The sequence below is a fragment of the Neodiprion virginianus genome, chromosome 6, assembly GCF_021901495.1.
Source record: "Neodiprion virginianus isolate iyNeoVirg1 chromosome 6, iyNeoVirg1.1, whole genome shotgun sequence".
NCBI classification, from domain to species: Eukaryota; Metazoa; Arthropoda; class Insecta; order Hymenoptera; family Diprionidae; genus Neodiprion; species Neodiprion virginianus.
This window is the reverse complement of record NC_060882.1, coordinates 26,320,281-26,342,459: the sequence shown is the minus strand read 5'-3', so window position 1 is coordinate 26,342,459 and position 22,179 is coordinate 26,320,281. Positions and strand designations below refer to the sequence as shown.

The 22,179-nt window shown below is 44.4% G+C and overlaps 1 protein-coding gene across 1 annotated transcript in view; it reads right to left on the bottom strand.

Annotated features, from left to right (window-relative positions):
* Window positions 1-4,908: 4,908 nt before the first annotated feature.
* Window positions 4,909-22,179, bottom strand: part of LOC124307000 (uncharacterized) — a 101,255-nt gene continuing 83,984 nt past the window's right edge. The window contains exons 4-8 of the mRNA XM_046768252.1: window positions 19,025-19,338; window positions 18,760-18,939; window positions 9,192-9,364; window positions 7,865-8,271; window positions 4,909-6,836 (exon numbers count right to left, since the gene is read on the bottom strand). Coding sequence (XP_046624208.1) covers window positions 6,619-6,836; window positions 7,865-8,271; window positions 9,192-9,364; window positions 18,760-18,939; window positions 19,025-19,338 — 1,292 coding nt within the window. The 3' untranslated portion in view covers window positions 4,909-6,618. The remainder of the gene's footprint in view (window positions 6,837-7,864; window positions 8,272-9,191; window positions 9,365-18,759; window positions 18,940-19,024; window positions 19,339-22,179) is intronic.

Sequence of the window (22,179 nt, the reverse complement as noted above, 5' to 3'; positions counted from 1 at the left end):
AGCCCGGATCGTCCTCGCCTCGGTGAAATTCGATACCGAGGATGCGTCGGGCGCCTTTATTACGAGTGAAATCGGTCTCACGTGTGCAGGTGCGATACGGGCTGCACTCGGAAATCCATGCCGCGGGAATATAATGCTCTATAAAGATGCAAATGGACGATCAGCGATGGAAACGAGAAATCTATGGATACGTCGGCGCGGGGCGTTGATCCGAGATGATGACGAATACGGGGACGAGATGGGGTCATCCCCCAACCCTCCTCATCGACGTGCTCTCAAATTCCGAGAGTGCGTTTCACGGCAATACGAACTGATTGATACGCGCTCCGGGGCGACTGGATTTCTGCCTGCTAGCCAGCCCCGCTGACTAAATTGCTAATTAATATCTCGCTAACGTGGATTTCCAGCCGGTATCGGTATCCGGCTCTACCGACCGACCCTCGCATCCGGTTTTCTTTCCACTCCATTTATTTGACGTGCCGTGTCGAGCTACGTACTCACGATCTACACTGTTAACAGTTATTCTGATTTTACCACGCATTTATTGTACAACAGAGTTGTCGAATTGCGGAATCAGGTTCGAAATTTACGAATTCGGTGTAGCGACGTAGATTGCTATGTATTTGCCTTGAAATTACGATAAGAATGTTGGATTTTACTAGAGTTTATAAGAAAAATACAAAAAAGGAATTCGAATTTACTTAAGTGTGTAGTAAATTTATTGTATTTGTAGATTGAACGTATGGTGAATTCTCCGAATAAAACTTCCAATACAGAAAGCCTTAACGGTGTGGTTTCATGTCGAATTTATTAAATTCTTACCTAAATAAAAACACCGAAATATATACTCTCAATGTTAAAATTACAGAGTTGAAAATGTGCAGACGTTACGCGAGGAAATTTCGCTAGTAGAAATTAAAAATTCTAGACTATTTTCGAACGTCAAAGGATATTCGAACGATGCTTACCACTTTTTCATTCGACGTGAAATAATATTGGATCAATAGCGTGCACTGTTATAATCGAAATAGAATCGCAATCGCGTAAACGGCAGCCATATTGAATTCATGATATCATTTGAAATCGTCTGTGAAACATTTTACTTCACAACTTCAGCTTGGTCAAATTTTACAACACGACAAGTAACTTTCGATCTCCGAGGATTGAGCTTGCTTGTAAGAAGGTTTCTTAGCGGGTATAATAACAGTTTCGAAAAATTGACCCACACCTGACCCAGAAAGAGGAAGCGAGGAAGAGGGCGAAATACAGAAACTCTATCCGGGTGGTATGTACCACTTAAATATCACCCAAGCAGACACTTTCATTTCCGAGTTTCCGACTCGGGGAAATATTATCCCAGGAAATGATATTCAAAACGCGAAATGCATAAATTTCTCTTACACCTTAATAGCTGCCGACTGAGCATTGTATAACCGAGCGCCTACATTAAACCTTTCAATTCTTATTTCCCTGCAATGTATATGATAATAAACCTGTTAAATTGCACGTACATTATATTGGGCAAATTTTTCGCTCGAGAAATTGCCATCCTCGCGCTCCACCGAAAGGCTGTAAAATTGAACAAACCGTTTCTTTCTCACTGTATATTATGCAATACCCACTATTTCAAAACGGAGAAATAATGGTCTCGCAAAGCGCGACTACTCCTTCCACTCAACTGAGACTGTTACTCCAGACGGACATGTCCATTTAAATGTGCACTCCCGGTTTCCCGAACCGCAAGTCTTTCCAAGTCGCTTCGAACAGAGTCTGAGGATTTCTCCAGTAGTCGACAGACTGAAACGCGAGCGTTCTACTGTGGCTGGTAAATTACGATTCTACAAAGTTGAATAGAGAAGAGAGAGGGTGGGTTTCGAAAATGTTCACGGGATGTTCTAGGATGATAAATTCGATGCCCGACTCACCGAGGGGCATTAGAAATTCCTGGTAATTGGGCCATTCGGCACGTTCGGTTTTTCATCCCTGTTTATCGTTAGTACGACGATTTCACTCTTCGGTTGGTTTATTCGAGCGGTGGCGTTGAAGCGAGGGCCGAGGGTACGGAGGGTTGGAACCCCTTCGTTGTCCTAATCTCGCTAAAATGTGCTTCTTATTCAAATGGAGTCGGGGGGTAGGTTTGTTGTATGCCGTGTACGGGGCGGTCCCAGGTGACGGAGGGGTGTGGGGGTGGGGGGGGGGGGGGGGGGGAGGATAACAGGGTTGAAGTACGGGTTGAGAGACCCTTCGGTATATAACGTGGAAATAAGGGCGCGAGTTTTCGCGTATTTAAATAGGGTTTCGCACACCGGTGAACTACTCCGGAGGGTTCGACGGGAGGCCCCGCAGGATAAGGGAAACGGATCCAATCATAATCTCGACCCGTTTTCATCCCCATTTCGCGGCCGGATAAAATTTCCCCCGCCCCTCATCCCGGGGCTCTCAATTCTATTCAATCTATCCGGTTCAGCCCGCCCGCAACATGATGTCGAATGGTTCGGAGGAATTCTTTTTCTCTCCTTTCGCTTCCTCCTTTTCCTATCCCGCGAGCTTTTCAAAAGCAGCCAGGTTCGAACGGGGGTGGAGACATCCCGTTGATCGGCGAATTTACTTTACGCACAGGACAGCTTTGGCCGTCCCTTTAAACCCCTTCGCAGCCCATAAACCTGAAGTGCGCCACTCACTCCTCGCCACGACGACGTCGTCACTTTCTTATTTCAAACTGCACGGTTGAGCCCCCTTGGAAATTCTTTCCGCTACTATGCCGGTACTGTAACGTCGGAGAAAGACCGTATATAATTCGAATTTGGATCAGGCCCGGGGATTTTTGGGAGGAATTACGGCCGGTCCTCCGAGGGATTGTAAAGTGGAAGAGCTTATCGTTTCACCGTTCTCTTGGGACTTGGGACTGCGCTTTTTGGGGGACATTCATTTGGCCTCCTATCGTCGAGCCCTGCTTCGGCATGCTACTAGGCGAGGGTTACAAGGGGCTCAACGAATTTAATTAACCACAGATTTCAATCGGCGAATAAGGTGCGTCTGTGTGTGTGTGGGGGTGGTTATTGGACAAAGCACAGATCTAAAGGTCCCGAAAATCTGGTCAACTAGTCCGTCATCTCGAGGCCAGAAAATTTCTCACATCTAGCTTCAGATTGTACCCCGGAAAATCTCTTTAGAGATAGATACCCGCAGAGATCTATCGGCTTATCGTTTTCTCGTTTGAATAACAAGAGAAACGAGAATGCTCCCTTTTCTGTCCCGCAGGTATAACCGTGCGATAAAAATCGCAGGCGGCATTCAAAATATGACAAACCGCGGGGTAGAATACGAAGCCCGAAATTTTATCCCGTGAAACGTTGTTCAGTTTACATATGTAACATATGTGTAGGTATACAAGTATTATATTATACCTAACTCGTCGCGAATAAACTTTTGAAAAGAATTACGGAAAGTTCAAAATCTGTTCTGCCTCGGAAATCCTTGGCGGATGAAGATCGGTCGAGAGTGTACGAATTCTAGATTTTTTACGCGCGAGGGTGTAAATGCCCCGTAAAAAAAGTGACACCCAAATTATTCAGAAATGCCCCGAAAGCAGGCCCGCATCGTGCAATGCAGCGTAATTACACTCTTATCGCGTGTACGAGCATTTGTCGGGATCAAGGCGGGGGGAGGGTGTCGGTGAGAGGGAATATTTTTGCACCCTTTTGACAAACACCGAGCACAACTGTAGGGTAAACATCGAAGTCAGAGGGGCGTGAAATAAACCGGGCAGAGCGAAGGGACCTCTAACGAGGTTCAAAACTGGGCTAATAAAAGAGAGTTTTGATTTTCGGGACACGCGCGTTATCGATACGTTATCGCGCCGCTTGGCTTCGCCTCGCTTCGCTCTGCCTGAGGGATGTTTCGGCGATGATTAAACGCGGCGAGCCGCGAGCAGCGATGCCCAGGGTGTTGGTCGGAACCCCGGCCTTCCAGATATTTCGCTCGACGGACTCGGAAATAAGGGAGGGGAGGAAACGCGGTTCGCGATTCGGGTTTGGGCTTATCGTTCATTCGGCACTCAAGCCTGCGTGGGATGGAGTTAGTAAAACAATCGTTTAATCGCGTTTAACCATCCCTAATCATGTTTTATCTGCACCCGCTCACTTTATTTTCCCACCCGCGGTATTATACGTGTAGCTTCGACGAAGCTTTTCTCCATTCTTCTTTCAACAGTTTACCGCACGCACGTTTCATACCTGAAATTAGATATTCTAACAAGGCGGCCGAGTTTCTTTCACTTTTATTTAAAATTCACGTTTTCCTGGATAGATTTTTATTATGTAATATAAACTTATATGTTACACGTCGCTACATATATATCGCTTATCGCTAAGCCTAGAATCTAATTTTCTTATTCCATAGAATGCACAGTGTCTTGTACAGAATTATTATTATTATTATTATTATTCGTTTATTAATATTTATTACATCGTATTACCAATATTTACGATTATTATTGTTGTTATTATAATTATTAGTGTTGTTTGTTAACGGTTTGAATTTTTACTATAACGATTTTTTTATACGCGAGAAAAATAAACGGCAAAAATTTGATGCTAATCGTGTATTAAGGCGATCGATACAGGATCGCGATCAATCGTACCGAATTGTCTATGTATGTTTACCTACGCGTATATATATATATATGTGTATGTTATATGTATAATTCACGTAAAACTTGTATATGCATACAACGTGCAGGTATATTATTGCACGCGATTGACAAAGTACATATGTACGGACGAGTTGTTCAGGTTGAAAAAAGAAATATCAAACCTTTGAAAGCCTTAGTCACGATCTGTATTATATAAAACGTTGTACCCTAGATTTAAAATTACGTTACATCGGCTTGGCCCATTTTCCCGTCGATTTTATGGAATCTGATTTACTTGCTTTACGGCCGTTCGGGCTGTTCAAAGTTATTTTCTTTTTTTTTTTTTTTCGTTCGGATGTTGTCCAGGGATACGGGGTATTTTACGGACAAAAAAATTTGCGACAGAAACACTGATTCGAGGACGAGATTTGACAAGATTTCGAATGCAGTAGCGGAGAGTCAAGCCTTGTCTCGGGCAGTACATGATCATCTATATTTAATACATTATACACTAAATTGTAAGTGACGTTTAATTAATTTTTTTTTTTTTATTCTTCCAATTTTCAAATTTTGTCATTAGCTTTTGTTTTTATTCATAATTAATAATTAGTTATTATCGTTAACGGTAACTCTACGATATAATACACTTACCTAACCGTACCTGATGATATTTTGTAAAAATTTTCACCCACTTTATATTCTGTACTCGATAAATTATACATATACAATATTATATACTTAATCCCAAGGTTTTTCAAGATATATAGTAATATATTATTATATATATAGTTAGACACGATTTATGGCAATAAGATTTCACAACTGTTGTCGTGATTCTGTAGTATTTTTTCGTTTTCTTTTTTTATTTATTTTCTTTTTTTTTTTACTTTTTATTTCATGAAAATAGAGGGTTCGATGCAACTTCATTTATTCATTTGTTCATTTTTTTTTTTTTTTTTCTTCTTGTTTTATCATTTGACTATTTGGACAGAAAATATATATTGACCATTTTCGCAGTGAACATATTAGTTTTACAGGTTTTTTTTCTTTTATTTTTTTTTACCGCGTTGTCGTTTATCAAGTTCGTTCGTTTAAATAATTCGAAAAGAAGAAATATATGATATACGATGTGGATGTAGCGTAGATTGAAAAAATAATATTGCAACTTTTGGATTGTCTCGTGAAATTATACACGCGGTAGACCACGGTTTTTGTCATGTTCTTTTTCTACTCATCAATTGAAAAATTTCATATCTACCTACATACAGTAAAGTTAACGTTTGTTTGGTTGACGCTAAAACTTTGGATTTCTGCTCTTAAATAAACAGGTACAATGATGACGGATTCGGCGAGAAATTTTTCGTCGTTGTGCATCAGTATATACATCTATATATATATACACACACACACATATATATATATATATATATATATATATGTATGTATATATTCATACATCACGTATTGACTTGCATATAATATATTATAAAAGCAGCGTCAACAGGTATTGGCAGTATACGAATTTGGAAAATTGACGGGATCGTGAAATTCCGAGGACTGAAATATTCTTCAATTTCCCTCCAAGAATTAACGTATTGAAAGAGAATATTAAGACGGTTGCAGCAATAATAAGCGATTCCGGTCCAATATATATGTAATATAATATGAAATTTACTCGAATTAACGCGATTGAAAATATTAATAATATATATATATATATAAATTGTACACACATACTTGCACAGCTGAAAGAGATGTATACAAGAACAGAGGGGGTTGGGGGGGATGGTTGCTACTTTCGCCCTTTCACATATCTTTGGTTTTCAATTATTTGGCTTATCGTCACACAATCATATGTTACGTATAATTACTATGTTATTAAGTTTTTCTTCATTTCTTAAACTTTCTCCATTACAACGTGTATAACGTACTCTCGCGTTCGGTCTCTATCCCTTGATTTTCCCTCGTTTATCAATTTTCCTTCCCTACCACTGATATATATCGACGACCTGCTTCCCGCTGCCCGGTGAACAAGGACTCGCGCTGCCGCACCATTTCGTCTCCTTCAACGGAGGGCAGGGCGTTCCTCCCCTGCGGGGTTTCACACTGATCTTTCTCGTTCTCTGCGTCTCGCCGACCCCGCAACTCCTGCTGCACGCGCTCCACGGTCCCCATTCGCCGACCTTACAGTTTCTCGGCATTCCTGGGGAGTTGAAATAAAAAATTTACCCGTAACAGCCGAGATTCCGCGGACACCGATCCTAGGGTTTATTTGTTGGTGGGGGTGATTTGTTTTTTCGTTCTCTCTCTTTCTCTCTCTCTCTCTTTCATGAACGTCGACACGTCCTCACGTAATTTACCTGCAATTTTCAGCGATCATGGGATGAATACGAAGCCGGGTTTTAACTGCTGGATAATTTGGAAGAAGGGGAAGCGCGGATGGAAGGCTCGGTTCGACGATCGTCGCTAACCTGAATTATAATTCAGCAGTTAAAGGGTTAAAAGGGTGGAAATGGCACGGGACACCTTTTCGTGGTTAATGAAACAGCTAGCGTTAATTACCCAATTAGTTACGCTGGGAAAAGACCCGGGATATTATGCTGCGGGGTCGCCAGCTGATTTATCCTTCTTGACGAAGAAATCACCGGGTATAATATGTAGACAGACCTTGCGGATTCGACTCGCGGATCGAAATGAGAACACGACGACGATCGCGTTGCATGAATTACAAAATTATTCCTTCTTCACCGCCAGCGTTCTGGCACAACGCGTCGAACTAATACGCGCAGCAATTAAAAAAATTTAATCAACTAGCAAATGTTTCATTTTGCGTTAATTGCGCGGTTGGGAAAAAATTCAGAAAGTTGAGTAAAAAAACGAAGGGTGAAAGGGGGAAAAAAAAAAAAAAAGAAAAAACAGCGACACGGTCGCGTAGGGCGAAAATTAAATTCTCCAGGGTTAATTAGGCATAAAATGCGATCGAAATGGCTCGACACAGTTGGAAAATCATTTGAAGTCGAATTGAACATCGGCTAAAAGAGTCATTGAGCAGTATGCGTGTGTATGACAAACGGCAAGTAATTAGCTTAGGGGAGGGTAGAGACTGCACTTGATTTTACCAATTCACTGCAAAAGTATAGAGACAGAGAGAGGAGAGAAAAAAAAAAAAAAATATCTGGAATCGCGTCATGAAATTTAGGAACGAAAAAACAGAAAACAAAAGTCACTTACGAACTCTGGGGTGTTTTCCCTTCGACGGTAGCCTGTGGTGCTTGACTCTGAGTCGATGGGCACGGTCAACAGTGGTGGTAAAGTTTCCCCAGGGTCGAAGCAGGGTCGAGTTCCGTTTCCGATCGTCGGCGTTAATTTTTTGCTGGCTGTTATCGAACGAGTGGATCCTTTGAAGGTTCGAGTTTTGCTGCTGCTGCTGCTGCTGTTGCTGATACATGGTATGGTAATAGGGCCATCCGGGCGCCTTCGACGTCTTGGCCAAGGCGTCCCTCGGCGGCCAGGAAACGGTTGTCGGAGTCGGTGCTTTTCCCCGCTGGGCGTAAGTGGAGGCTATGCTGTGAAGAATGGCCTCCTTGTTGTCCCTCGGAAGGTCGGTGACCAGCTGATTGTTGTCGGTTGTCCAGTACCTGGATCGAAAATAATAATATACTGGGGTGAAAAAGCTGGCGAAGGGTTGTTTTCATGCGAGGCGATGGTCCGAGCCGCGTATTCCATTATCATACCCCGACGCTTCCCCGAATACGTCGGTATATGCCGCAATAATCTCCCGCTTTTGTCGTCTTCGGGCTCCAACGCTCCCGAACCGTCTCGGGGTTTCGCGTTTTAGCTGCCTCCGAGAGCGTCTCTAAATCTCTCTCCCTCTCTCTCTCTCTCTATTTCTCTTTCTCGCTCTCTGAATAGCGGCGACTCTCTCCTTCTCTCCGATTCCCGGCGAACCTCACTCTTCTTCTTCCTTCTCCGCCTTACCTCAATTTATTTTAGTCAGTTGGTCACTCGCTGACTCACCTATCATCTCCTCCCCTCCTCTTCCAGTTCCTCCTCTCTCACTCTTTCTTTCACCCCGTCTCTCCGCTTATTCTCTCTCTTTATTTATACAGAAAATTATTACCGAGTCGTGCGATCACTGCTGCGGTAACAATACATAACAAAATATTTTTTCTTTTCTTTTTCTTTCTTTCACTGTTTGTCACATTTTTTCAACAATTAACCCAACAAGAGATCTTTCTTCTTCCTTTCAACTTGTAGAATTAATTTGGTTGCAATTTGTGAGATGTGTTATGTTTAGATTGTATTATTTCGCGGAAATAACCCATGGCCAATTCAACCTAGAGTGAAGTTACGCAATTCAAGGTAAATTTTAAAACAGTCTGCCTGTTTTTGCGCAATTCGGGGTATATTTTACCGAAATGCAGGTGAATTTTTGTAAATAATACCCTGAATCATACAAACGCACGCGTCATTTGACCCCAAGTTGAATCGGTCATGGATCATGTCCAAAAAATAACCGGGTAGAAGGTTCGAGTTAACGAGCATCGATAGTTTTCACCTGTATCTGTAAGGTTCCATTTCCCTGCGTTCCTCAGCGATGGCCTCGTTGAGGTCGCGATTTGGGTCGATGATCCTTGCCGCCGAAGACTGGGACATGAGTTCGTCGTTGCTAACAAATTCCATCTCTACATCGTCCTCGTGGTATCTTTCGGTGAGAGTGTATTCCCTGAGCTGGAACACACGATGTTGCAAAATATGAAGCGTGGTGTAGTACACGGTGTAGCCTCACCTTAATTATTTTCATTTTTTACCACAGTCGAAAAATATAGTTCTAGTTAGAAAATGAAAATTAGTTTTCTAGCTGTTACCGGAAAGTCTAGTATCCGTTACTATTCTTTCTCATTACGATCACTCTTGCTAGATTTTCTTGCAACTGTTGCGAAAATTTAATGCTTGTGCAACGATAAATTGACGTCAAAGCCTTACTTAGCTAAAAAAGTAGAGTAAACCTCACAAACTGATTTTGCGTTGCAATAACCAAAAAAGGATCGACAATGGCGCAAAATGGTTAAGCGTACCTCGTTTTTCGTAATTCGAACAATATTGAAACTGTTTGTTTTTTTTTAACGTTACCAGTTTTACTGAACTTTTCTGTACCTGTAACTGTAACATATTTTCTGCAGAGGGTTAGGGATGAAGCGAATAAGTCGCGTCGCGGAGAAAGAATTGAAACAAATTTGTACTTTCGTTACCGCAGTAATCCAATAGACGACGTTACACAGCCGGACAATATAAAGGGCCAGCCGTTTTGTGATACGGGCATGGATCTGCGGTGCCGGTGCAGATTCTTTTTCATCTAGAGTCCCGCACAGACACGCGGCATCCCTAGAATCTGTTCGTACCTTAATACCCTGCACGTATCTCCGTAGCATTAGGTATAATGGAACGCGTGTGTATACCCAGTTCCCGAGGGACCCGTCACTCCGGCATTTCTTACGTGAAATTAGTCACTTATTCCCTGCACACACGCGGCGGGGTTGAGATCCGGGCAATTCATCCTTCCGAGGAGGAATTTCATTCTGCCCCTCGCACTCTGCGCCCCCTTGTTTCGCCTAACAATTTCGTAAAATTAGACCATTCCACGTTCTACTTGTCGACCATTGTCGCTATTCTCAGAAAATGAAAAGAAGAAAAGAAAATTCACCAGGGTAACAAACCCTCGTAATCGCGTAACCTGTTATTCGGCAGTTTGCAATCAAACAAGCATAAATATAAATCTCTCCGCCATAGAGGAATGCGGAACAGTCTTTTCCGGGTCGCGGAATTCCGTTCCGATTTCTCTTGTTTTTATTTCACTTAATCCCCCTGAGGAACAACAACATCCGAACACCAGCCGGGAAGAGAAGGGCTAGACCAGATTTTTTGCAATTAGCAGAGTTTCTCCCGCAGACGTGTTTTCTTTTCTCTCTCTCTCTCTCTCTCTCTCTCTCTCTCTCTATCTCTCTCTTTCGGCGGGCGTTAAGGATCGGAAAATATCTATACACGGTTACTCCAACCCCCTAAGGAGAGAGGAAGATTCTGATAGGGTGTTCCATGCCGTCATTAATTACCTCCGGTAACCGTGGCGGTAATCAGTTGTGAGTCGCGACGAACAAGAGTCGGGGGAGCAAGGACGAGGACGGAATTCACGCGCGGATGGGCAGGCAGAATCATCAAGAACGGGAGTGTGAGAGGGAAAGCGGATGAAAGGGGGGTGAAAGAGAGAAATATATATATATACATATATATATGTATATATGTATATATGTATATATACACACATATTGTTACAAAGGGTGAAATCACCCGTCTTACCCCCTTTTAATGATCTAGTAGTCATCATAGATAAAAGAAGTTTACAAACCTCTCATGTCTTTAAAAAGAATAAGGTTGCTGCGTCAACCAACATTATTGTGAAAACAGTCTTGTTTCAGACTTGAAACTAGAAACACGTTCTCTGCTATTAAAGCTTTTTCACAACATTTTATTTGCGCCTTTAATTTGTCTCATTAAATAAGCTCACGAATCGTTATTAATTTTTGCAACGTCATAGAACGTTACAATATATATACATACAATATATATATACACACATATGTACATATATATGCACATAGATAGATAGATATTTTGCTTGAGAGAGCGAGAGAGGGAGGGAGGGAGAGAGAGGGAGACGAGCGCAGGGTGAGCTACGGCTTCGAAGGTAGCGAGGCAAGAAATTGTCTCGTCCGAATCCCCCCGTCGCGCGGTAGATAAGAAGTAAAAAAAAAAAAAAAAAGTGATGGGGGGGGGGGGGTGGAAGTTGGTAAAAAATCGTCCCCCATGCAAATGTTAATACTTTGCGCGTGTAGTACGTGGCTCCATCCATAAAAGTACCCGGAGGGTCGGAGGCGGAGGCGGAGTCCAAGGGCTCCTGAGGGGCTAAACAAACCGCGAACAAAAAGGCCCCGACGTCGTCTAATATTCCTACTCCCCGGTACGGGAGTAATTTAGAGGTCTGGCAGCGTCACATATGTTTTAGCTGGTAATATCGCCCGGCCGGTTTTTCCACCTCGATCCTCTCCCTCACCCCCCCGGACTCTTGAATTCGTGGCCACCGTTGCTTTTGACTCTACTTGGTCATAAAAAGCTGCGCCCAGCCAGCGACGCGCCCGTTTAAAAGGGATGAAAAAGAATTTTTAAAACGTACCTAATAAAAAGCTGCGGGTAAAAATCTCTGCTGGTTATACCGTGCATGTTGTTATATACTGACAAAACCGGAAGGCGAAAGCTGTGCAATGCTGCTGCGCTCTGCATGCAGGTTTGTTCGCATTTTCACGGGGGTGACGGTGCGCCGGAAGTCTACAGTGGTTTCTGTTCTTGGCACCCGTTTTTCTGCCAGCGCTGTTCTACGGCGTGTCTTCCGGTCTCAGGGTGCTCGCGTCCGTTTCTGGCACTGGGATTTAGTAGAGAGAAAAGCCTTCAGACTTGTTTTTTGGCCAACATCTTGTTTTTTTTTTCTTTCTTTCTTTCTTCTTTTTTTTCTAATCATTTCAGACTACGGATGAAAAGATAGCGGGTCGATCATAATATTACATTAGAGTGTAAACGAATGGCTGTTATTATTTTATCCAACGAAACGTGGGCGTGGACAGATAAGTATTAACCACGGTTGGCGGTAAAGAGATCGATGAGATATTCACCGGCGTTCAATTATCATCAGCTCGAACGTTTCTTAACGCTTGTTTTCTCTTCGCGATGTAATTTTCTGATCCTTTCAAAAATACAGACGAAAATAACGCCCCGCGAGTAAAACCCTGGGATAAAGGAATTCTGTGAGAAATCGAAACCAAACACGACTCACTCTTGAGCCTCACTTTTTTTTTTTTGAGAAAAGAAACGTTTTATCTCGTGCTCGAAGGAAATGATTTTTGCCTCCGTCGCGATGCAGACGTTTATTGAGCGACAATATTGGAAGAGTCATCGCTGTCGTGCTTCAAATTCTATAGCTACCTCGGTGTACGCAGTTCTTTGCTAGTCCGTCTCGGATCGTGAAGAAGATGCGTAAATATGTACACGGTAATGGCAAAAGAGAAGAGTAGAAAAAAAATATTCGTACAATTATTTTTTTTTTTTTTTTACCTATTACGCAGGTATATTCGAAATTGAAGGGTGGCTTGTTTTCCTATGATTTGGCCGCGTTTCTTCCCTCGTAACGATTCGAGTCCACGCAAAACCCACGTGAGTTTGAAGTTAAAAATAGAACGACGCAAATTCAGGGTAGGAACGGAGAAAAGATGTATAAGGTAAAATCTGCCAACGTTACGTCAACGTTGACATTTTGAAAAATTAAACGAGGGAAACTGGTTTACCTTTCATATTTGTGCCTGAAATATTCGTGGGAGTATATTTATCTGTCCCTCCCGAACGAAGGGAGTATAAAAAGGGAGGGAATAGTTGTCGCTTTCCGCGCGTGTCGTACAGTCGGGAAATAATTTATTAATTCCCTTTTCCCCACCCGGTACTTTTTGTATGTGTACGGAAGGAGAAAAGTTCGCAGGCAAAATCTTTTCGATATACGTAAGTTTATTTCGTGTTATTAGTTTAAAATTGTTTATCCCGATAACGATACACGTTACACGTACGCGACCGGAATTGCGTTCACTGACAAAATTGCAAGACGTCGTTGATCTCCGATCGCTTTCGCCAGGCTTGTCCGATGCGCTCGGGATTTACCACTGATTTACTACCCGAGAAACTCTCGAGTATCCTCGGGACTTGGCCCGCCTCCGCGACACGACGTTGACCTTTTCCTCCTCCTCCTCCTCCTCCTCCTCCTCCTCCTCCTCCTCATCCTCCTCATCCTCATCCAGCCACCTCGCGTTGCGATAGAACAAGTAGGGATTGATTTGTGGTCTCTTGGTATTCCCGGTTTTATTGCACCCCGCGATAAATAACCCTCGACGTATCCCAGCCTCCCGATAGCCATACGTATATGTAAGGGAGGAGGCGACGCTTCTTGCAGATGACGTGCAACAGCTGAATTCCGTTTCTCTCTGGTACCGTACGCGTGAATGCGAACGACGGTTTGAGCGGGTCGAATTAGGCGAGGGTTGGAGGGTTGCCCCGGGTCACTGCACTCCGTTTATGATGCACTCGCGAAACTTCAATGCAGAAAAGCTCGGTAGTCTGGCAAAAGCGGGCGAGATAGAGGGGGCACTTTTTTCAATTGCCTCGGGGCGCGAATCGCGGTGAGCGATGGTTAAAAACTTTAAGGGCAAAAGTACGAGACGCGATGTTGGCTTGCGGTGTGGGAAGAGAGAAAGAGAGAGAGAGAGAAACGGAGGAGAGAAGACTAATGGATTTAAATTAGAGACATGTTGCCGAACGTTTTACCGGGGATATTCACTGTGAACCTTGAACTTTTGAACCCTACGGTAGTTTCCTGCAGATGACACGTTCCGAAGGACCGATCGCTTATACCGCTCGAATGACGGCTGATGCCGTGCCTCGCTAATTATTTTAACGAAATTCGTCCCGACAGTCGGATTGGCGATACGATTCAGGAATCTGAGTCCGTGCATCGGAGCGTAAATGGATCGGTACGTTACGAGTGTACGAGGTACCGCGGGGTGAATTAACATCAGCAACGAAGGTTTAAGGCTGAATTATACATAGGTATACGAAGTGAAAAATATCATCGAAGTTTTTTTTAGGTATCTACAAATTACAACCGCGTGCGTAACCAGTTACGCGGATAAGTGTAAAAGGGTAATGCATAAATAAAACGAAATGGAAAAAGGTTGGATGAATAATTCTATGATTCAGACATAAAGTAAAATTAGATCTGCGGCTGAATTTTCCGTTCTCGAAACTTATGCGGTTCGGATTCCGAACACGAACAGCCGGTGACGGTGTTCGATGGGAATTGAATTTGAATAACAAACCTTTGCTCAGCTCGTTCGAATGCCAACGAATTATAAACAAATTTTCATCGTTATTTCGTGTAGACATTGTAGGTAATTTTTTGTGAAATCATTGAAATAAAATAATCGGCAATTCGAAACTCTGCGTCAAATCAGCCTTGCACTATCAATTAGCTAGCATCGTCAGGCTTTCTTACAGCGACTGGCTCGAACTATAATCGTCCTGCGATAGCTGCAAGCTGAAGCGGAGCTTGCAGCCCGCGCCACACAAGCGAATATTTTTGACAAACGGGCATGTCCGAACCGCGAAAGGGAAAAACACGGGTCAGCGAGGGTTGACCTCGTGTCTAGGCCGTTAACGATCATCCCGGAAGAAGAGGGACACGTGTAAACAGAGCGGGGGTCGCTCGATAGGGCGAATGAAAGAAGTGACCCCCGGAGAAAAGGCTCGCCTTTTGATACGCGACGGTATCTCGGCTCTTTCAAACCTGACTGGCAGCCCGTCTCTTTCTTCATTTCGTGGGCCGAGCATCCGGGGAGCGGAATCGGGCGTCGAAAGATCGAAAACGGTACACCGGTTCGTTCCTGGTGTTTTTTGGTTTTTTGTATAACGCGTAAGCGACCCGTCGACCGATAAAGGTCTCGAGCCAATTAAGGGCCGGTTCTCGCAGTTTTCGATTCCTCCTCGAAAAAACGAGCTTTAGCTCTCGGCAGGGAGACCGCGTTTTGCCATCGAAAAGACCGTCGACTCGGGGGAGATACAGTCGAGTCACGATACGAAGCCAAATCTCCGCCGTACAGATTAGTGAGATTAGAGCGAAGCAATAGTGCCGTCTGGCTCGGGTCTGCCGGAGGCCGCAAGGGAAGAAGCTGTGGGGTTTCGGAAACCGTGCAGTATAGAACCCCCCGCGTTGCGTTGGCTTGGCTTATGTACGTATACATGATACACACACTCCCTTGGAGACAAGACGCCGCGCGTTAGATCGCAGATAAACCAGATAACAGTCTCGCGGATTTAAGAATGGGAAGAGATCGATGATTCGAAACCAACTTGTACACGCTTTAAGCTTAGAGCGCCGTCGAGACGTTCGTCGTTCCTTAAACGTCAGGGTTTCAAAAGGTGAAAAATAACGAGAGTATCGTCCATTTACAGATCCATCTACGGGAAGATGAAACGTAAACGAGCCGGATAAGGTGAATTTATCCGGCAATGAGACGTTCGTCCAATTGGGTTAGTTACCATCCGGATACGTCAAAAGTCGTTTGAGGTCAAATCGATTTTCTAAAGCAACCGAGGTTCGAGTAGATCGAATTCTGCGCCCGACCTCGAGGTCCTTCGAAAGTACGCGTGTTGCACCTGAAAACGACGAGTGCCCGGGGCGTTTGAACGATGTCCGGATCGGCCGCATTTGCGGTTGAAGAGAGCGAAGCCAATCCTGTGCGAAGCGTCCCTTTTTCCGTCGGCACGGATACCCGTACGTACGATACCGAGTGTCTCGTACCCCATGCCGGATTGTTCGATACGAGCGAGATAAACGGACGTGACACATGTCGTTCCGACCGGCTCGAATAAAGGGGAAATCGAATCCGTGAAATAAGAGGATTGCCGAGCCCCGTCAGCCCGGTGACCGGGAACCAATAAATCTGAGAGCGCATCTGGCGACTCTTTTGAGGATCTCCAACCTCACCGCAACGGAGTTGCACCGTCTCAATCCTCTTGGCAAACCGCAAGCCGACCTTCCGCTCACACCTCGACCTGCACCAGAGGTGAAGGATAACAGTTCCTCAAGCTGTTTCCTCGCGCCGTTGTATGCTCGCCGGCAAAGTGTTTCGACCGATATTTCCAAGGATGGGACATCGTCGTGGGCGTTATCCGGAAAAGTTGCGAAAATATCGCGACCCGTACGAAACGTTGGCGTAGAAAAAGCCGGGCCTTTCTTTTATATTCCGCGGCGTCTTTTCGACGAAGAAATACCGAGGTTGGTTTTTTTGATATCGAGTGAAAGTCTCGGGGTGATTAATCGAGTCCTGCAGTCTCGACGGTGTGGAAATTGAAGTGCCCGTCGGCATTCGTCAGGCGAAAACTTTTCCTCTTATTCCGATATCCCGCGCCGCGTGATTCCCCCGGCGTTATATATCTACGACCTTCTTTGTATTTCACGGTTCCGATACATAATCTCGACTCGATCGAAGAGCCGCCGGGAGAAGAAAATAATCGGATTCTTCCGCATCAAATTACACCCGGACCGCAGTAGCTGTAAGAACTCTGCAGCGATCTCGTATCGCGAAAATAAATTTCCTCATCCCATATTTCTCCCCACCCTTAGCTCCGATTTCGTGTCAATATTTATTCATCAGATTTCCGCTCATCGCGTTTTCGCTGTCGGTGTAATAAGCAGCGTTATCACCTGATAACGAAGTCCGGACGAGCCAGTCGCAGCCGATATCGGTAACGCGACAAGTCACCGATAAGCTGACTTGTTTGTTTCTCGGGCAAGAAAGAAAAAAAAACCAAAAAATCGACGTCCTACCGTCATTTGACTTTTGCGAATAAATTTTCAGGTTCAACTGCGATCGGGTGTTTTCTGAAAAAAAAAAGAAGTTCGTTTTGTAGAACGTGTCGCAAGAGTTGGCAGACTGCTGAACCGGCGTTTCGTTATACCAGGGAGCTTGTTCAACTTGCTAATGACCCATCTATCTCGCTCCCTTTTTCTCATCTTCTCTTATTTTTTCTTCTCCCCGCCGGCCTAAGCCGGCGAGTGGAGTTTCGGTTATATCTTACGTACCTACACCTATACACCCGCTGCGTAGCGTCGGTGCGCAAAAGCTGTCGACTTGACTTACCACTTAATTACCAAACTTTTGTCGCAATCTGATAGACCTTACATATATTTCAGAGATCGGATAGGGCCTTCAAGAACGACGAAGACGGGGGGCAAAAGTACGAGGCGGATTACGGGTTGATTGGAAAGAAATTGGAAAGAGATTTGGCCAATGATTTGAGGGAAAAAAACTCGTCGCCAGGTTAATAGCCTTTGGATACGATCTTAGATTTCTGCGATTCGTATATATAAGCTCCGGGGGGCGCTTCGAGGGTCGGAAACAAGCCATAACCTCGACAGGAGAGAATCGGCCTCGATGAATTCATTTATTCACTCGCTCTCTACGCTCCCTCTCTCTCTCTCTCTCTCTTTCTCGCCCCTCGAAGCTGCACTTAACAAATTCGATTAATTATTTTGTATCGCAACGGCGAACCTGTTCTTCGAAACTTGCAGTCTGTTAATTTGTTTTCATGTACCAGCGAAGCTGCCAGCTACTGCAACCCAGTTAGCCAACGTCCCTGCGCTAAACTCGGCTCGCCTGTAAGCTCTGCAAGGTGGCTCCTCAAACACTCTGCTCGCGCAGATTCTACGTGATTTTCGCGCAAGCTGCAGCTACTGCTGAAATTCATTATATCCCACACGGCAACGAGGTGCAGGATTTATTCTCCTAGTCGCGCTTTGCGGCTTCTTTATCGTTATCCGTGTTCATTAACTTTCCTACACACGCGTATATGTGTGTGTGTGTGTATATATGTGTGTAACCTGTACGCGATTGCTGGCCCGATAACCTTGCCGAACTTCTGGGGCTATTTGTAATCCTGATTTCGGCATAAGCGCCCCGAGATTCGCTCCTTCCGCGTCTATCCTAACAATTTATCACCACGATATCTCGATACAAACTATTCCTCAAATAAATTGTTTCCCATCGCGGCTCTCGCGTTGTTGATTACAAGCTGAAGATATTGAACCAAGAGCCTGTAGATTAATCTGATCCCGAGTAATTTTCGTGCCGAATTGAATGATTGCTATAATATCCCGATACTATCTTCAAAGCGAAACGATATCAGCGTGTAGTCACGCTTTGCCGAATTACATCCGGTGCAATTCGTATCAATGTTCCAACTTCACCTTCCGAACCGAATGCCGAACCATGGTTTGACAAAGTCGCTGTTATATCTATATATCCTTGCCGAAAAGTTCTTTCAAGTATGATACAATAATAATAATAAAAAAAAAAAAAAAAAAAAGTCGTTCTTTAAACCTGGCGAAGATCTCGAGCCAAAGTTTCGTGCGTTCTCCTCATTTATTCACATCAGGCGTAAAGCAACGCGACGGTTTGACAGTTGGTGTCAGTTACTACCTTGGTGAACGTGAGCGTGGCCAGCGGAGGTAATCGAGGCAGATTCGGGTAGTAGAAGCTTCCCGCGGGATGCGCCGGGTACCTCGACGTGATTCTGTAGGCAACGCCTTGCGGCTGGGTCGGCCAGTTGGCGGCTGTGAATGTGAATCCGTTGTCGGTGCCGCCGTCGAGAGGATCGAGCTGAAAATAAGAAAAAGGAAATAAAGTAGCTACGTCGCCGCGTGTTCGGATTCGTTTCGGAAATGAAAATCGGCGAGAGAATTACCTCGACTGTAACGGTGTCCACCCAATTTCCCTCGACGCATAGCTGGAAGGAGTCGACGCCGACGAACCAATCCGGGCTCGGGTTAATCCGCGCCATGACGCTCACCAGGGTGTGGTTGCCGTCGAGAAAGGCACGTCCGATGCTCGTTCCCTCACCCTGGGGCACCGGCGGCCCGACGAACGAGTGCAGAGTGTTCGGGGCGTCTCCACCCGCGTCCAAACCGTCCGCACGACCCGTTTCCACGTACTGACGCGCACCCTGGGACAGTCTTTCCCCGAGGCGATAGAGGCTGTAGGACGCGTCGTGGGTCCGACCTGCAACGTGACCGAGAAAAGGTCGCACGTTAATGGATGCCGATTTCGTTACTTTTACGCTGCGTTGCGGGGATCGTGGACAGGGTTTAATTCGTGCCAGATTTACGCGGGTATGAATTATTCGTGGTGTACGCTTAAATGATCGTTTCATTTTTTTTTTTTTTTTTTTTTTAACACGATGGAAAATTGTATGCAAACTTATCGAATACTTATTCGAGCAAGAAGCGGGAGTATATTAGATCTAAAAGTTACTATTTAGAAAGATAATAGTTGTCGGCGTTACGTTTCCTGGTCATTGTGATGTGTAAAATAAATTTCTTCAGTGTGACACAGTTTTTTCATACAAATAAAGAATCTTGACGACGCTTTTATAACTTTTACAATTGATTCAAATTGTCGCAACAGTCACGAGGAAATATTATAGGTGTAAAAAAAAAAAAAAAAAGATATAAAAATTATACGTGACACGAACTAGATTTTCGTAAAGCAACGTTAGAAAATTTATGATAATTTTTTTCAGGGCTTGAATAGCTCAATTTCGTTCAACCAACGGCCAATTCTTCTAGCTCCTGGAAATTTTATACACAAAGGATATAAAATGCACCCTCCTGCATATCCTTGAAGCATATTTTCGTCCTATCTCCACTCTAGCCAAGTCAATATTGTCCCACTTTCCACGAGAAAATATATGTGTCTTTGGTCTAGTGGCGAGGGGTTATAGACACAGATTTTTTACTTCACACTAACCTCGTAAGCATTGTGTGAAAAAAATCTGTGAATTATGGTTGCGGGAGGGGAAAAAACCCGACGAGGAGCGTCGTTGTCTCGTTTGCATGGATGCGCGAGGGTGGAAGATCACAATTCAGGCAAGTTTATTTTGTTAAACGGTTGAAAATACCGTGGATTCAGTTACGCAATGATTATTCCTCGAGGAAGGTGCATTCTTCAGGTTGTAGAAACTTTTCATCCGGGTCTCCTCGATTTCCGTGGTCGAAAAATTATAGGCGCGGTAACGAGCGCATCGTACAAGTTTATACGTGAGACTAATAAGATACCGACGAGTTTCTGCAGCAGAGTTTTTGAGAAGTTGATCAAAGGACTCTCTCTGTTTGCGCATACACGGTATGCTCTTCATTGGAGGGAAAGCGGCTACGAACACATGATAATTGGAGGAGATGCCGCTGCAGGTGGCCGGGGGTTTGTCTTTATTTTGCAAATCATTCACGGCCGGGATGGCACGACGATACTAACCCGCACCTTACACCACCGTCAACCCAGAACTGGGAAGCACGCCGCGGGTTCGTCTCGTCTTTGCCAGGTTTTATGGGGGTGAGGCGAAGAAACTTCGGAGCAAACATCGGCCTTAATTTCATCTCAAAGGCGTGATATAATTAATAAGGAAATTTAACCGGTCCCATAGAGATTTACTTAGTCAGGAAAGGCGAGTCGCTGCAGCTGAGCGTTAGACGTGTATTAAACAACGTCACCTGATTTCCTAGTGACGTTACCAGCTCTTCTTTCCACCGTGCCTTTTCTCTCGGGTACCCTCGAGGATTGAGATATTCAATGTCCCCATGGCGACGGAACCAGGGAACGAAGCTCGGTTTGGCAAGCCCAAGATTCTGGCTGTACGACCGCCATGTCATGTAAAAGAGAAATGTTTTTACATTCGTCTTTTCCTTTCCCTTTGCCACTTTGAGTGCGCCAGATAATCATGGCTTTTTTTTATCTTCGCCTTGCTAAGGAGTTCGTGGATACGATATTCTTCACCAGTGACGAATACGTCGTGAAGGAATTTTGATTGGATGAAGGAAGGATCGAAATTTCTCGTTATACGTATAAATGTGTACGGATAGATGCATATTGTACCGCATAACTTTGAGAATTTTCGTTCCAAATATCCCAAGACTGTGAAACGATGATTATAATGATAATAACAATAATTTCGACGGTCTGTTCAATCGGTGCATTAATAACTGAATACAGAGAGATTTCTCAGCGAAGAGGTAATAAATCTCTCCCCGTTGCACGGTCTCCTCTTCTTTCCACCGCTACCCAACTTATAATAACATACCGGCGAAAAGGGAGGGAGAGAAACTCTTCATTTTATATGCTTAAAGCGGCGAAGCGGATGCGCATCGCGACGTGCCTTTTATTCTTCAAAAATTACTCTGAAAGCTCACTGGTATTGTTGTAGCAGGGTGTAGAAGGAATTTTTCATCCAGAAATATGCCTTGTGATTTTCAGGTTTGAATTGACGTGCCGAAATTGAGACATTCGCGAAAAATCTAGCCGCTGTTACGGGTGGAGAAGAATAGGAGGAAACAAGAATTCGCACATGACGACAAAGCAAATAAGAATTGTAACGACAAGCTGGATGAAAGGGAAAAGTAAGGGCGTGTGCGAATAGAGATGGTGAAAGGGGTTGTGTTGTAGGGTTCTACTTATCAGTGATAGCAGTCGGCCGGCTAGCCCGAAACGCTCGATGTTCCAACCCTTCCAGGCCTAGGGCTATGTGTAAATGCAACTTAATCTTTAGAAATCAGCGAAAATAGCATCGACATCCCCGGAAGCTTTTGGAAGGAGCCATTAGGGGCGGTTCGCCTCAAATTGCCTACCATTAATTAGATTATTACCCGCATCCAAACTCTGATGGGTATACTCGATTTACGCCGTTGGCCAACACGCCGAGCCCGAGCTGCAGATGGGATGGGTAAGGGTATCGAGAGAAGGGGTGAATCTATAATTCGTGAGGCCGAACCCTCGCGCGTCGCAACGCCTTTGCACCTCGGAGAAGAAGGTTGCTGGTTATTTCGGTTCGTGGGGCGCGAAGCAAGTGAA